A 17,387-nucleotide genomic window follows, 5' to 3' on the forward strand; every position below is an offset into this window, starting at 1 on the left:
TGTGTTATGCACTTCTGTCAGCGTTGTACTGTTCATCCAGAACCGAACTTTACCTTAATGATGATCCACTCATTGTAGTGGAGACATATCGATTCTTAGGACTGGTTTTCGACTCCCGATTGACTTGGCTTCCTTATCTTCATCAGTGTAAGCAGAAGTGCTGGCAGCACCTCAATATCCTCCTCTGCCTGAGCGCAACACCAAGTGGTGTGCAGATCGCTCTACGCTGCTGCAGCTCTACAGAGACCTTGGTCAATCTCTTCTTGACTATGGGAGTCTGGTTTACGGTTCGTTGACACCCTCAGCACTGCATTTACTTGACCCAGTGCACCAATGTGCCATTCGCCTAGCAACAGGAGCTTTTAGGACGAGTCCGGTGACCAGCGTCCTTGTGGAAGCCGGAGTGCCTTCATTTCAGGTTAGGTGTGCACAACTGCTGGCCAGTTACGTAGCACACGTTTGTATTTCTCCTGCACATCCAAATCACCATCTCCTTTTTCCAGCCATGGCAGTTCATCTCCCACATTGGCGGTCCACGTCAGGGCTTCCAATTGCAGTTTGTGTCCGATCCCTTCTTTCTGAACTGGAGTCCTTGCCTTTACCAACTATACTTGAGATCCATTCATGTACACCTCCATAGTGTACATCTAGGCCAGAGCTTTGCCTAGACCTTTCACATGGCCCTAAGAACTCAGTTAACCCTGCGGCCCTCCGCTGCCACTTCCTCTCAATTTTTGACAAGTATCGAGGCCATGAAGTGGTTTACACCGACAGCTCGATGGTAGATGCTCACGTCGGCTTTGCTTGTGTCCATGGAGGACATATTGAACAACATTCCTTGCCTGATGGCTGCAGTGTTTTCACTGCTGAGCTGGTGGCTATAGCTCTTGCTCTTGAGCACATCCGTTCGTGGCGTGGGGAGGCTTTTCTTCTGTGTACTGACTCCTTGAGCAGCATATAAGCTCTCAACCAGTGCTACCCTCATTATCGTCTGATAATGACCATCCAGGAGTCCATCTACGCTGTGGATCGGTCTGGTTGTTCAGTGGTGTTTGTTTGGGCTCCAGGTCACATCAGAATCCCAGGCAATGAACTTGCCGACAGGCTGGCCAAACAGGCTACGCAGAAACTGCTTATGGAGATCAGCTTCTCCGCAACTGACCTGCGTTCCCTACTATGCCGCAAGGTTTTGCAGCTTTGGGGGACGAATGACATAACCTCAGCATGCACAACAAACTGCGTGCCATTAAGGAGACCACAAATGTGTGGCAGTCTTCCATGCCGGCCTCTCGCAGGGACTCTGTGGTTCTCTACTGGCTCCGCATTGGCCATACTTGGTTGACACAAGGCTACCTCCTGCGCCGTGATGACACACCTCAGTGTCAGTGTGGCACCCAGCCGACAGTGGTCCATATCTTGGTGAGCTGTCCTTCTTTGGCTGCCCTGTGATGGACTCTTCAGTTACCGGACTCGTTGCCATTAATTTTAGCTGACATCGCCTCATCAGCTAGTTTAATTTTATGTTTTATATGCGATGGTGGGTTTTATCATTCTATATAAATTTTAGCACATGTCCTTTGTCTCTTTGTGGCACATTAAAACATTCACCCTAAAAGTATTAGAGTGGAGAACACAGAGTGGCTGGCTTTTCCTTTTTATTCTGGTGGTCGGCCAGCCACGGTCATCTGCTCTCTTGTTTTTGCTCCTACCTGTTTCTTGCTTCTCTCTATGATTTTTGTTTCCTGTTTTTTTGCCCATAGTAGTATTGGTTGCCCTTCTGTCATTCTTCTGGTTCTTCCTTTCTCTTGTTATTGTGCTGTATGTCTCTAGTTTGGTCCCTCCCCTTTTAAATCAACCAACCAACCAACTTGTCAATGTACATGTGGGAAGGAAAAGCTGCAGTGGACCCCGAAACCATTCGGAAACTGTCTGTGATGGACTAGGAACATCAACTGCATACTACTGCACACCATCAGAGACTCACTAAGCTGCTCTGTCTACCTATGCTACCAACTCCTCTTATAAGCATGGAATGTGTCAGACAAATGTAATCGAAAATCGAATAAAGTAGCAACACCGCCATTGGATTGGTGAGAACGCCCCATTTCTGATGGTTGTATGTTTGAAGATACTGATATCCACTTGTGGACCAAAGAGCTGGGCACAATCTAATGTTCCCCCTAACCTGTCGGGTAAATCGTACCGCTGAGTGAGGATGACGATGATAACCTTCTCTAATCAGTGGCTCCCACAGGGACTTCCGTATTGCAGTAGAACTTAAATGGATACTGATGATTAGGGAATGGATTATATACATTTGCAAGTTGCATATGCATTTGTGTATTTGGCTCCTTTTACTGGTTATTGCGTATTTTAACTAAAAACTAGTGATGATGCATATTTTCATTCTGTTCTATTTTAAAAATTTAGATGGGCGGTCTCTAGCTCGATCTATTTTGATGTCTCACAGATTGACCGTGACCTAGAATTGCGTGCAATCGCTAACCAAGAGGACACTGCCTAGCGAAATCATTGCAGAAGGGGAACAGGAACAGGCAGATAGTCAATGCTCCTGTGCCTGCGCTCCGGTTAATCCCCTCTGCTGTCATACCATACGCATCGGCAACAATTAAATTAAACTATGCAAGCTTTTAGTTGCACGTCCATTGTTTCAGTTTAGCTTTCTATTTACTTGTACACAGTTGAACGTGTTTATGATGTGTAGTGTGTGGCTTGTGCGCCATGCCGCCCGAAAAAAGAAACCTTCAATAGACCAGCATGTCAAGACAAGTCTTCATACTGCAGGAGTGCAGAAGAAAGGACTGTGACTACAACTTCTGATAACAGCAAGTTGCAGTTGCAGGGATTTGTCCAAAGGTAACCAAAAAAGTCGGTTCAACAGGGATCTATGTGAAGCATTCATTACAAGTCATATGCCTCTTTGCAAACTTACAAACCCTATCCTCAAAGGCTTCCTGTGCAAATATTGTTTAAATCAAAATATATAGTAGATGAATTAACATTGCATAAAAATTATGTACTGACAATTGTCCTGGAAGAAATACGCAGTGTAGTCAAGGACAGTATTATCTGGATTTCAGTTGACGAAACTACAGATGCTTGTGGCCGTTACATTGCAAATTTAATTGTTGGTGCTTTGAAAGAAGAGTCTTCCTCTTCCTATTTAGTGGCCTGCAAAGAACTTGAAAAAGTAAATCATTCTATGATTGCCAGATTTGTGAATGAGGTTATTAGAAAAATATTTCCAAATCTTCTGCAGATGAAAGGGTATTTGTGTTTATTTCAGGTGCTGCTCCCTATATAATCAAAGCAGGAAAAGCCCTTAGAGTATTTTATACCTTGATTTTTGCGACATGCTTTGCTCGTGGAGTACATCGCCTTGCTGAGGAAGTATGTTCTACATTTGTGAATGTAAATAAACTGATTTCATCCACAAAGAAAGTGTTTCTAAAGGCTCCTGCTCACATCAAAACCTAAAAAGGAAAACTACAAATGTGCTTTTACCTCCTGTATCAGTGGTAACTTATTGGGGTATGTGGGTCGAAGCTGTGTTGTTTTACAGTGAACATTTTGAGCCCATTAGAGGGGTAGTTAATGACTTCGATAGTGCAGAGGCTTTGACCGTTCGCCAGTGCAAGGAAGCTTTTAAATGATTCCAGTATTAAAAAAAAACATTGCTGTGATCGGCATTCATTTTTCCCATATACCTACAAGCAATGAAAAGCTTGTAACTCGAGATTTGGTGTTGAATGAGTCTATTCAGTTAATGAATAAAATTATTCTAGTGAACTCTTCATTACCAGAGGTATTCCCAAGAAAACATAAGGAAAAGTTTGAAAACATTTTAAACAATAACCCAGGCTTTGAACCGTTTCGGCAAATTCATAGTTTTATTAATGGGATGGGTGAACTTTTACCAGAAACAATAAGTGGCAACATAGCACTGAAATGTGAATACTGCCGTTACCTCATTTGATGTAGAATGGTCCTTTCCTGATTATAAAAATGTTTAGAGTGATTGAAGACACAATCTTACTGCCAAACGTTTCGAACAGTACTTTGTCGTTTATGTTTACGATAGTAGAAAGAATGTAAAATAAATTGTAAGTGATAATTAATTTCATTGCTGTTCAAAAAATTCCTAGTTGTGTGTTGTTTTTTAAATAAAATATTACAGAGTTTCTAAGTGTGCCCCGCTGTGTGCGATATATCTCAATGCTGGTCTGTACATATTGATTGTTTTGCTGCGACTCACACCCATCACATCCACATGTTTCCGACAATAGCAAAGGAGGAACAATTCTTGAAACACAGTATACATCCCCATTTTCCAAATTTTTAGAAAATAATTCCAGAAAGACCCCCTTCCCAACCTCTGCCACAAAGTATGCAGAAAATATCAGTGTTCTAAATGTACCAATTTTTCGCGTGGCCAGCACTCTTCCTCGTAATTGGTATGCACAAGTTCGACTTAGAGATATAGTGCACACAGTAACTACCATGTTTTTTATATTTGATCTTGCATATTTCAACTTTTTTCATGCATTTTTAAGCATTTGTAATTCATATTTGCAATTCATATTTGCATGTATATTTTAAGGTTTTTATGATGCATATAATCTGGTCTCTACAGATGACGTTTGGAAGAATTACAGCTCCTGGCCCGACTTATGGTATTTGGTAGTTCATAACATGCAGGCGGGCCAGTCAGAAAGGGCTCCAAATCAATGCATCTTACGTGGAACTAGAAAAATGAATAGAGCCTAATAATTAAACAGATGTAAAAATGTTGCTCTGTGTGGGCGGGATGACGGACAAAGAAACAGGAAACAACTACTGTACGGACACTGTTTTCTTCTTTCTCCGTAAATGCCCAGTTAAGTAGATTTCTTTAAATTTTTGGTGTCCTACCTCAAACAGTCGATGGAAAAGGGGGGGGGGGGGGGCGCCACTATCTAGTATTACCCTGCTTCGGAAATATAGTAGATATGGGACTGATACATAGAGCAGACTGAGTTGTAATGTGGAGGTGGGTAGTCTCCACGCAACCCGTGTTTACGTGTAGTGATTTTGCTGTTTCCTCTTCGATTATTTGTCACACGTCAAACAAAAACAAAACGGATTTCTGTGGTGGGGAGCTATGAAGTGAATTAAAATACATTCACATAATTATGGAAGGCTAAAATATGTTGTTAGTTACAGATTTCATTTTATTTCCACCTTTCTGACAGGTAAGCATTAATTGCCTTGCAGAACAATGAAGTAATTTCTGTCGGTTTGCTAAAGAAATTTGGGTTTTATTAATTTTTTTCGCAGAGGCAGTCAATTTATTTGAAACTAAGTGTTTAATTCTACACTATTGGATAGTTTAAACTGTTTGCTGCTTTGAAGTTCACATTAACATCTTCTAGTGCGTATAGCATTATGCCATAATAAAGAACCAAACATGAGATAATACAGTACTGGTACTCCAAGAAAGTTTGCATCCGAATCTGGACATACGAATAAGCACTTATGCCAAATTTTGGATTTTAGTATGGTTCACGAAATTTTGATGCTCTTGAAATATCCTCTGATATCTTGTTTCTTTTATGAAATAATGTAAGATATTTTAATGTTTTACATGTACAAAGATACAGGCTTCCTGCGTCATTGTAACTGCGCAAGCGCGATGACGCCTGCTATCTGGCCCGCTCTGGCAACTGCTGAAATGAACCTATTTCCACAGTTCTTGGGAAAATATTTCGAATGGTGGTTTGAAGAGCGTTACTTTCAAAGCAAGTTTCCTTTTACGCAAAATGAACTATGTGCGAGAATGTATGGTGAATTTCTTAAATCACAGAGCGTTTGACTCCCATTTAAAAATCAGCTTGTTGAGGATGACCGTTTAGTAGAATTTCGAGCCCAGATGATAAGACATTTATGTCGTTATTAAAAATTTTACTGGCACATTTGTGTGATGTATCGTAAGGTGTAACATGGGCAAAGAATATCATTATAATATGTGAAAGCTTACCTTCTGTTGTAGCTTATTAATCTCGGAGACCAATATCATAAGTGAAAGCTTTGCTTTTCTTGTAGCAACATTATGTATATTAATTTAAACCATTAACATTTCCTGTTTGTGTAATCGCGCTACTCAATAGTGATGTTGCTGCTATTGGCTGAGTGTCAGGTATCCTCTGCTATGAATATCCGCTGTCATCGGCTGGCGAGATCACATGACTTGAGCTATGTCTGGCTTACAGAGTTGGATCGCAATCTTGATTTCGATGCTTCGGAAAGTGACACACGGTGTTTGGTGGAATTTGAATTTATACTTTCGCAGTACGAAAACATGCAGTGTACATGTTGCCGCACAACACAGATAACCCCCCCCCCCCCCCCCCCCCCCACATCTCCCATCCCCCCCTGCCCCAGTTTAATTCCAAAAGTGCTGGGAAACTCTACACCGGTGTATAAAACCATAACGATTCAATGGATTGATAAGTTTTACAGTTTTGATGAAAAGTATACTATCACTTAATACTGAAAAAGTGTATTTTCATCCAGGAGAAAGTGTATTTTTTAACCGGGAGATCAGGGAAAAATCCAGGAATTTTTTTTCCTTGTCCCCATATAGACCCTGTAACTGTATATGTAATATTAGCTGACATGCTAGTGAGCACTCAACTTGTGTTACATATTCATCTAGAATCGCTCCTATCCTGTCACCCACTGTGCACTTGGATATCTGATTATGGAAATAAATCTGAAACATGTCACATGATAAATTTGATTATTAATGTCATTTTTTGACAGGCTGTGAGACTTCACTGAACTGTCCTATTCAGCTCCAATAAAGTACAACAGGATAATATGACCATGGTCGCCTGTCTCCTACAAGTTTTCATGTCTCATCTATATTAACAATACCTTAATAGGCGCTGTCATGCGGTCAATATATTGATGGTTCAACATTATTATTGAATGTGTCAGGGCGCCTTTAGATTGCTGTATCTCAGAGCTCCAAGTGGCTCCAACGAAATAAGCGATGTGTAAAAGAATGTCATTCGTTAGTAATATCTTTGGATGATGTGATCATATGGTTGTTGGGTTGGGTTGTTGTTGGGGAGGAGACCAGACAGCGAGGTCATCGGTCTCATCGGATTACGGAAGGACGGGGAAGGAAGTAGGCCGCGCCCTTTCAAAGGAACCATCCCGGCATTTGCCTGGAGCGATTTAGGGAAATCACGGAAAACCTAACTCGGGATGGCCAGACGCGGGATTGAACCATCGTTGTCCTGAATGAGAGTCCTGTGTGCTAACCACTGCGCCACCTCGCTCGGTATGGTTGTTAAATTTGAACTTTGTTGTTCAGTGTTGTTGTGACACTTTTGGCTTGAAATATGTTACTATGGAAATTTAATTTTACACAATTGGCAGACATAGAGTGTAGTGTGTATGAGTATTTCAAAATTCGGAAAATAGTCGTTGGAGCTTGCCTTTTATATATGTAACTTTATGAATGAAAATTATTAGACTTTATAAGCTTTAGAATGTTAAATATTATCATAATTGTACAAGCTTCAGTGCGCAAAATTAAATTAAAGCAAGTTAAACCTAAAAACAGAGAGTTTAGTTTTACCAATTCTGCAACTGAAATTACAGCCAGGATTTCAGGGTTGGGTCCACTTTGACGTACTAACCATTCCACGCCATTTGTGTTTGTGGAAGGCTTATAAAGCCACTTGATTTTCTGAGGGGACGGGGGGGACGGGGGGGGGGGGGGGGGTGAAATCTTCGTCTTTAGTGAAGGAAGGAAGAGTTAGTGAATTCGTATTTCATTGTGTGAAATGAAGACTACATTGGAGGCCATTAACCTACTTTCTTTTCAAAATCATTGACTTCTGAACTTCGCCAGCATGGTTTTTTTTTTAATGTCTTGTTGTTTTAATATATTTTTAATTTCTGTTAATGGTACAGGAACAACAGCATGAAATTGACAGACTACGTTTACAGTTATCCAATTTAGAAAATGAGAATGAAGGAATACAGAATGTTATTACATCTCTGGAGGTGGGAAATGAGGAGCAAGATAAACTGCAAGCAAGCACTGAGAAGGTACACGAGACAGAACTAGCTGAACTGAATGAAGAGGTGAGTGCCTGATGTTTCAACCCAGTAGCCTACGTAATGGTACCCTTTTCCAACACTTTTCTCACTCTTGAGCAAAGTGGTGCAGTGGGTAGCAAACTGGAGTGAGTCTGGAATGATGATAGTTGATATCCCTGTCCTGGCATCCAGCTTTATAATGAACTTTCGAATGATAAGGTATGAAACATCGTAAGAACCAAAGAGGTTGAAATTTGCATATTGATAGTATCAAGGAAATTCTCATAACTCCACTAGTCTGTGAAAGCTTTGTAAATACAGTAACCAGTAACTCTGTTACCAAAAAGATTTGAATGTGCTTGGAATTCTCCAATCTGTCAATAACTAGGCTTCTACTATATAGTTACACATGTAGCAACTTTTTGTATCACTTTAAAATGTTTTTAACAAACTGTTTCTGCTTCTTCTGTAAAATTAAACAAAGTGGAGTTTGAGGTTCTCATTGCCTACCATCAATATCCTGCTTTTAGGTAACATAGTGAGGCATCTAGGAATGCTAATGTGGTGTCATCACCTACCCCAAAAATTGAGAGCTGCGTACTGTGCAAGCAGGTTGAACTACACCATGTTTTTCAGCGTCACACGTCCAATACTCAGTCGTGGAAAAATCATTAATGGATTGCTTTATGGTGAACAAATTAGGATGGGTTGCTCAACAGTGCACACTGCTGACAGCGTGACTATTAGAAGCCTGCTATTTTCTCAACTCGGTTAATTACAGGTGGGAGAAAGACGAACTGCCAAAGGGTATTGACTGAAGGCATGAGATCGTGTGCGCTACTGACACACGATTAGTATATGAAATGATTCTGTTGGTTGTGCGCTTTGACATTCAGAACCAGCCAGGTCTGTGAGTATAGCTCTGGTAAAGTTTGACAATGTTGAAATGTGTCGCCAATCTCTTAGGGCCTGGGGTGAGTTGTGACATTGATTATGATTGTAAAAGTTTTGCTGAAAACGTAGGGTGCATAATGTTGGTGGCTTTATCAATCTCCCTTTTCATGTCTCACATAGCTCCACTCTCCATGCAAGTAGTGTTGTTTCTGTTTCAATGACACGTGTAAGTGTTAATAGTTTTGCTGAGGTGGGTGGAAAATGCAAATGTAAGACAGCTAGATTCTGACTAAAAAGATCTTAGTTCACATAGCACCGAAAACATAGAGCAGTGGCAGTAAGACCATTATCACCCCCTTTTACGCATAAAATATAGCCTTTTGCGTTAAATTCGTGTGACTGTTTACAACAGATGATCCCCAAGAAATAGAAATATGGTGTGAAAATGACTCAGGTCAAGTAGGAACATTTGTTATTGTGCAGTTCTTTGGTGTGGCCTGTATGAGAGCAGTAACAATGGGAATTGCTCTAAAAGGCTTCTGAAAAATGGGACTCTCCACATGTAACAGGCATGTGGCTGAGACAGTGACTTTGCAATACACTGGGAGTTTTGACTCTGAATGCATATTCTGCAGAGGTTGTTTGTCTGAAGACTAACATGTAGAAATGGAACAGTTCATGGAATGCTGTCCTTGTTCTTCAGAAGAAAGTTAACTCGAAAAAGAACTTTTATGTATCCTGAGTGCACTTCTTTTGTACAACAAATGCAGGAAATGTTGGAGAGAGGCTAAGGAGGAGAGTGTTATTACTTCAGAGTTAATCTGGTGTTACATTGATTGATGTTGTTTCTTTCTGATTGTCCCATATTAGGACACTATTTCTGTTCAAATTGATTTGTCTCAATGTTTCCAAATTTACATTTATCAAGTGTTCAGTAACATGAATTCAGTAAACAAAATGTTAAGTACAATGATGTCCCGTAAATTTCCAGTTAACAAAACTACAAGTGTATCAAATGTTGCTGTATAGAGTGGAGTAATGTGGGATGGAGTAGCCGGTCGCTGTGGACGAGCGATTCTAGGCGCTTCAGTCCAGAACTGCGCTGCTGCTGCGGTCGCAGGTTCAAATCCTGCCTCGGGCATGGATGTGTGTGATGTCCTTAGGTTTAAAAAATTCTAACTCTAGGGGACTGGTGACCTCAGATGTTAACTCCCATATTGCTTAGAACCATTTTAACCATTTGGGACGGGGTAAGTTTAACACCAGGGATTAGGCTAACATGAGAGCCACCCACATTGGCATCAGTTATTTGCCTCATTTGATGAAACGTGGAGGCAGTCAGCCTCTGGAAATATCTCTTCATCAGCAAGACTTGCCCATGTATCCGGCACTAGTTCCAGGGGTCAGTATTGGCAAGTGGAAGTTCATTTTGGCTCACAGGTTTTCAGTGGAAGTAAAGTGCGGTGCTCAAACAAGGCAGAAAATCAGGTCGATGTCAGTATGTTGTGCAAACCATTTCTGAACGATTTAACCTGTATGAACCAGTGAGTGGTCTTACAGGAGTTGGATCACTGCATTGGGACAGCACACTGAAACCATCATACTATATAAGTTCCAGTATGCCCTCTCTCATGGCCTGTGTGTGCACAGATATCCTGGCATGAAAACTTTCGTATACCAGTCTGGCACAGTGTGTTATGTTTTGCATACCTAGACTATATTCATATTACGTTTCGGCATTCAACAACCAACACAGTGCAAAATCGGGCGAGTTTGTTGGGTGTCGGTGAAAGTTGCAGACAACCTTTTGCTCCTTGTATTTAATCTTATTTACCTTTACAGTTTCAAAGAATGTTTTCTAGTCAACGTTGTCAAAACATGTTTACTTGCTCAAGTGTAGTACTGGAGAACCACAGTTCCATTACTCGACACTTGTAGCTACTGGCACTGCTATTAATCCCATTGAGATCACTTTGTAACTTAGGCCTACTATCAAAATGCCCTGTTTTTTTCCTTTATTTCAGTTACAGTAGTTTCAGGTAGTGAAGGGAGACGAAAATTTAGTAGTGATGGGTGACTGCTATTCAACAGTAGGAAATGGGAGAGAAGGAAACAGTAGGTGAATATGGATTGGGGCTAAGAAATGAAAGAGGAAGCCGTCTGTTAGAATTTTGCACTGAGCATAACTTAATCATAGCTAACACTTGGTTCAAGAATCATAAAAGAAGGTTGTATACATGGAAGAAACCTGGAGATACTAAAAGGAATCAGATAGATTATATAATGGTAAGACAGAGATTTAGGAACCAGGTTTTAAATTGTAGGACATTTCCAGGGGCAGATGTGGACTCTGACCACAATCTATTGGTTATGAACTGTAGATTAAAACTGAAGAAATTGCAAAAAGGTGGGAATTTAAGGAGATGGGACCTGGATAAACTGAAAGAACCAGAGGTTGTCGAGTTTCAGAGAGAGCATAAGGGGACAATTGACAGGAATGGGGGAAAGAAATACAGTAGAAGAAGAATGGGTAGCTTTGAGGGATTAAATAGTGAAGCCAGCAGTGGATCAAATAGGTAAAAAGACGAGGGCTAGCAGAAACCCTTGGGTAGCAGAAGAAATATTGAATTTAATTGATGAAAGGAGAAAATATAAAAATGCAGTAAATGAAGCAGGCAAAAAGGAATACAAATGTCTCAAAAATGAGATTGACAGGAAGTGCAAAATGGCTAAGCAGGCATGGCTAGAGGACAAATGTAAGGATGTGGAGGCTTATCTGACTAGAGGTAAGATAGATACTGCCTACAGGAAAATGAAAGAGACCTTTGGAGAAAAGAGAGCCACTTGCATGAATATCAAGAGCTCAGATGGAAACCCGGTTCTAAGCAAAGTGGGAAAAGCAGAAAGGTGGAAGGAGTATATAGAGGGTCTATACAAGGGCGATGTACTTGAGGACAATATTATGGAAATGGAAGAGGATGTAGATGAAGATGAAATGGGAGATACGATACTGCGTGAAGAGTTTGACAGAGCACTGAAAGACCTGAGTCGAAACAAGGCCCCGGGAGTAGACAACATTCCATTAGAACTACTGACGGCCTTGGGAGTGCCAGTCCTGACAAAACTCTTCCATCTGGTGAGCAAAATGTATGAGACAGGCGAAATACCCTCAGACTTCAAGAAGAATATAATAATTCCAATCCCAAAGAAAGCAGGTGTTGACAGATGTGAAAATTACCGAACTATCAGTTTAATAAGTCACAGCTGCAAAATACTAACACGAATTATTTACAGACGAATGGAAAAACTGATAGAAGCCAACCTCGTTGAAGATCAGTTTGGATTCTGTAGAAATGTTGGAACACGTGAGGGAATACTGACCTTACGACTTATCTTAGAAGAAAGATTAAGGAAAGGCAAACCTACGTTTCTAGCATTTGTAGACTTAGAGAAAAATTTACAATTTGTACAGAAACGAGATGGGAGTTATAAGAGTCGAGGGACATGAAAGGGAAGCAGTGGTTGGGAAGGGAGTAAGACAGGGTTGTAGCCTCTCCCCGGTGTTATTCAATCTGTATATTGAGCAAGCAGTAAAGGAAACAAAAGAAAAAAATCGCAGTAGGTATTAAAATCCAGGGAGAAGAAATAAAAACTTTGAGGTTTGCCGATGATAGTGTAATTCTGTCAGAGACAGCAAAGGACTTGGAAGAGCAGTTGAACAGAATGGACAGTGTCTTGAAAGGAGGATATAAGATGAACATCAACAAAAGCAAAACAAGGATAATGGAATGTAGTCGAATTAACTCAGGTGATGCTGAGGGAATTAGATTACGAAATGAGACACTTAAAGCAGTAAAGGAGTTTTGCTATTTGGGGAGCAAAATAACTGATGATGGCCGAAGTAGAGAGGATATAAAATGTAGACTGGCAATGGCACGGAAAGGCTTTCTGAAGAAGGGAAATTTGTTAACATCGAGTATTGATTTAAGTGTCAGGAAGTCATTTCTGAAAGTATTTGTATGGAGTGTAGCCATGTATGGAAGTGAAACATGGACGGTAAATAGTTTGGACAAGAAGAGAATAGAAGCTTTCGAAATGTGGTGCTACAGAAGAATGTTGAAGATTAGGTAGGTAGATCACGTAACTAATAAGGAGGTATTGAATAGGATTAGGGAGAAGAGAAGTTTGTGGCACAACTTGACTAGAAGAAGGGATCGGCTGGTAGGACATGTCCTGAGGTATCAAGGGATCACAAATTTAGGATTGGAGGGCAGTGTGGAGGGTAAAAATCGTAGGGGAGACCAAGAGATGAATACACTAAGCAAGTTCAGAAGGATGTAGGCTGCAGTACGTACTGGGAGATGAAGGAGCTTGCACAGGATAGAGTAGCATGGAGAGCTGCATCAAACCAGTCTCAGGACTGAAGACCACAACAACATAGTTTCACTTACCCAGTTAAAATTTTATGCTGAGTAATTACAGTTGATTCATTTACCTGTTCAGTCTCACTTGGTATGTAATATCTGTGTGCTACAGGATATTTGAATGAAAATATTATCTTGTTCAGGAATGTTCTAGGAACATTAATTTATGTAAAGAGATCTGCTGCAGTTGTACTAAAGATTTATTCAAACCACGGCCAGTTTTGGGATGTTTAAATCCCATGTCAGGTGTATAAAACTAATACAAAGAGGAGGAGGGAAGAAATACAACAAACATATCTGGAAAAACCAGAAGAACAGGCTAATTAAACAACACAACGCACTTATGGTATTTGGTAATGCGTAACATGCAGTCAGGTCAGTTAGAAATCATTCAAAATCACAGAATCAAATGTGGATCTAGAGAAAAGGAGAAGTTGTAATAATTAAACAGATCTAAGAATGTAGCTCTGGGTGGGTTGGATGAAGGAGAAAGAAACCAGAAACGAACACTGTACTCACACAGTTTGTTTTGGTTTCTCTCTCTTTCTTCCTATCTGTCCAGTTACAACATTCTTAAGTCAATTTCATTATTAGGCCCTCTCCTTTTTTCTAGTTCTGCCAAAATGCAGTGAAACGAAAAAGTAAGTCTCTTTGTTTCATTAGTGTGTCCTTCTGGTTTTTCCAGATATGTTGTATTATATTTCTTCCCTCCTCTCCTTTCTAGTATGTTACAGTTTTATACATTACAGTTTTATACACCTGAAGATGGGATTTTAACATCCCAAAACCAGTTGTGCTTCGAATAAATGATTCGTGCAACTGAAGAGGATCTCTTTAAATTAATGAATCATGCCTCTCAGTTGAGATCCCAAAGGCAGATAGATTAAAGGCTCCAAAATTGTATATCATACGGAACTTCAGCAAAGGAAATACTGATTTGTTCCACGGTAAACTCAGTACTGTGAGCAGGTCTGCAGAGCACTACATAAACTATGGCAAATTCTTAAATTGATTTTCAGATATTTTTACTGAAACTTTCCCTTGCAGATCTTGGGAAAAGAATGTAAGCAGTAAATATAAGTGGATTACACCAGGAATAAAAATTTCTGTTGCTAAAAAAAGGAAACTCCACAATGAGTGAAAATCAAATAGAAACCCTGGTTTTGTATTGTACATCAGATGCTATAAAGCTGTATTCAGGAAAGTTGTAGTTGCATCTGAAAAAATAGCCAATAATACTTTCATCCTCCAACATAGTGATAAGACTAATGCAGTATGGTCAGTTGTTCAGTTTAATTAGGAGCCAAAGTTGTAGTCATGAGATTTTGAAAATTAGATTTGAAAATGATTCTGAACATGGTGTGACAACTGGAATAGAGCTTTTAAGTGTTACAGGATTTAGGCTAGCATCTCACTTTTGTAGAGCAGAAATTGAGAAAGGAGGAGTTATGACATTCATCAGGAACCGTCATAAATTTAAGAAAACATTCATAAATTTTGCCTAGAACAGCATATGGAAGCATGTGCAACAGAAATGGAATTTCACAAAAAATCCTTGATGATATTAAGTTACATCGAGCACCTGCAGGTAAATTTAATTTATTCATAAATCACCTTGAAGCTATACTGGCCCGTTAAAAAAAAAAATGAAGAAATAGTGGTTGCTCGTGACTTCAATGTAGATTTCCTTAGACTCTACCAATAAGAACTTATTTGAGTTAGTAACACTATCATTCAACTTAATTCCCACTATAAAGTTGCCCACTAGGGCAGCAAATTGCTCACAAACGGCCATTGATAATGTCTTCATAGAAATGTCCAATGAACAAAATTATATTACTAAACCAATAGTCAATGGCCTCTCAGACCATGACATGCAGTTCCTTTGTTAAAAGTTAACACTGAACGGGATATAAAATCTGTTAAATCTGAGCTCAAGAGGATAATTGATAAGCCAAAAATTGATTATTTTAGGGCACTCCTCAGACACATTCACTGGAGTGATGTTTACAGTGCTCATGGTGTGAATGAAAAATATAACACTTTTGCTAATAAAGTGCTTACCTTATTGGAACACTGTTTTCCCCCAAAACTAACCAAGGCTGAGCAAAGTCTACAAAGAAGCCATGGATTACTCAAGGAATAGAGGTATCTTGTAGAACAAAAAGAAAACTGTCAATCCAAAACAGTTTTTATGTTATGCTATAGCACATTACAAGAAATACTGCAAAATATTAATGACTGTAATACGGACATCAAAGCAAATCTATTACAAGGAAAAGATAGTCATATCAGATAACAAAATAAAGACAGTATGGGTTATAGTGAAAGAGGAGACTGGTAGAACCAGACATGAAGAGGGCCGAATACCATTAAGAGTAAATGATACATTGGTGACATGTGTATAGTGTTGCAGAACTTTTTAACAAACATTCCATAACTGTTACTGAAAGGATGGGGTTGTCAGTTTCTGTAGATGCTGCTATGGAATATCTCAGACCAGACATTTCAAGAACCTTCCATAATATGAATTTGACTCTCACAACCCCAGCAGAAGTAATGTCCATCATAAATTCCTTAAAATAAAAACATCTAGTGGTTATGATGAAATATCAACAAAGTTAATTAAAGAATGTGATTCTGAGTTGTTGTTGTTGTTGTTGTTGTTGTTGTGGTGGTTGTTGTTGTTGTGGTGGTTGTTGTTGTTGATGATGATGATGATGATGATGATGATGATGATGATGATGATGTTGAGGTCTTCAGCCCTGAGACTGGTTTGATGCAGCTCTCCATGCTACTCTATCCTGTGCAAGCTGCTTCATCTCCCAGTACATACTGCAGCCTACATCCTTCTGAACTTGCTTAGTGTATTCATCTCTTGGTCTCCCTCTACGATTTTTACCCTCCATGCTGCCCTCCAGTACTAAACTGGTGATCCCTTGATGCCTCAGAACATGTCCTACCAAATGATCCCTTCTTCTAGTCAAGTTATGCCACAAACTCCTCTTCTCCCCAATTCTATTCAATACCTACATTAGTTATGTGATCTACCCATCTAATCTTCAGCATTCTTCTGTAGCACCACATTTCGAAAGCTTCTATTTTCTTCTTGTCCAAACTATTTATCGTCCATGTTTCACTTCCATAGATGGCTACATTTCATACAAATACTTTCAGAAACGACTTAATGACACTTAAATCTATATTCAATGTTAACAAGTTTCTCTTCTTCAGAAACGTTTTCCTTGCCATTGCCAGTCGACATTTTATATCCTCTCTACTTCGACCATCATCAGTTATTTTGCTCCCCAAATAGCAAAACTCCTTTACTGCTTTAAGTGTCTCATTTCGTAATCTAATTCCCTCAGCATCACCTGAGTTAATTCGACTACATTCCATTATCCTCGTTTTGCTTTTGTTAATGTTCATCTTATATGCTCCTTTCTAGACACTGTCCATTCCGTTCAACTGCTCTTCCAAGTCCTTTGCTGTCTCTGACAGAATTACAATGTCATCGGCGAACCTCAAAGTTTTTGTTTCTTCTCCATAGATTTTAATACCTACTTCGAATTTTTCTTTTGTTTCCTTTACTACTTGCTCAATAGACAGATTGAATAACATCGGGGAGAGGCTACAACCCTGTCTCTCACCCTTCCCAACCACTGCTTCTCTTTCATGTCCCTCGACTCTTATAACTCCCATCTGGTTTCTGTACAAATTGTAAATAGCCTTTTGTTCCCTGTATTTTACCCCCGCCACCTTCAGAATTTGAGAGAGTATTCCAATTGGCATTGTCAAAAGCTTTCTCTAAGTCTACAAATGCTAGAAACGTAGGTTTGTCTTTTCTTAATCTAGCTTCTAAGATAAGCCGTAGGATCAGTATCGCCTCACATGTTCCAACATTTCTACGGAATCCCAACTGATCTTCCCCGTGGTCGGCTTCTACCAGTTTTT

At 39.8% G+C, this 17,387-nt stretch overlaps 1 protein-coding gene across 4 annotated transcripts in view; it reads left to right on the plus strand.

Moving 5' to 3' along the window:
• Positions 1–17,387, plus strand: part of LOC126092462 (protein Spindly-like) — a 148,017-nt gene that overhangs the window by 16,744 nt on the left and 113,886 nt on the right. For 3 of the 4 annotated variants that reach the window (XM_049908065.1, XM_049908066.1, XM_049908064.1), the window contains exon 3: positions 7,987–8,160. The exons of the other annotated variant lie outside the window; for it this stretch is intronic. In XM_049908065.1, coding sequence (XP_049764022.1) covers positions 7,987–8,160 — 174 coding nt within the window. The remainder of the gene's footprint in view (positions 1–7,986; positions 8,161–17,387) is intronic. 4 annotated transcript variants of the gene reach the window in all.

The sequence above is a fragment of the Schistocerca cancellata genome, chromosome 7 (genome assembly GCF_023864275.1).
Source record: "Schistocerca cancellata isolate TAMUIC-IGC-003103 chromosome 7, iqSchCanc2.1, whole genome shotgun sequence".
NCBI lineage: Eukaryota > Metazoa > Arthropoda > Insecta > Orthoptera > Acrididae > Schistocerca > Schistocerca cancellata.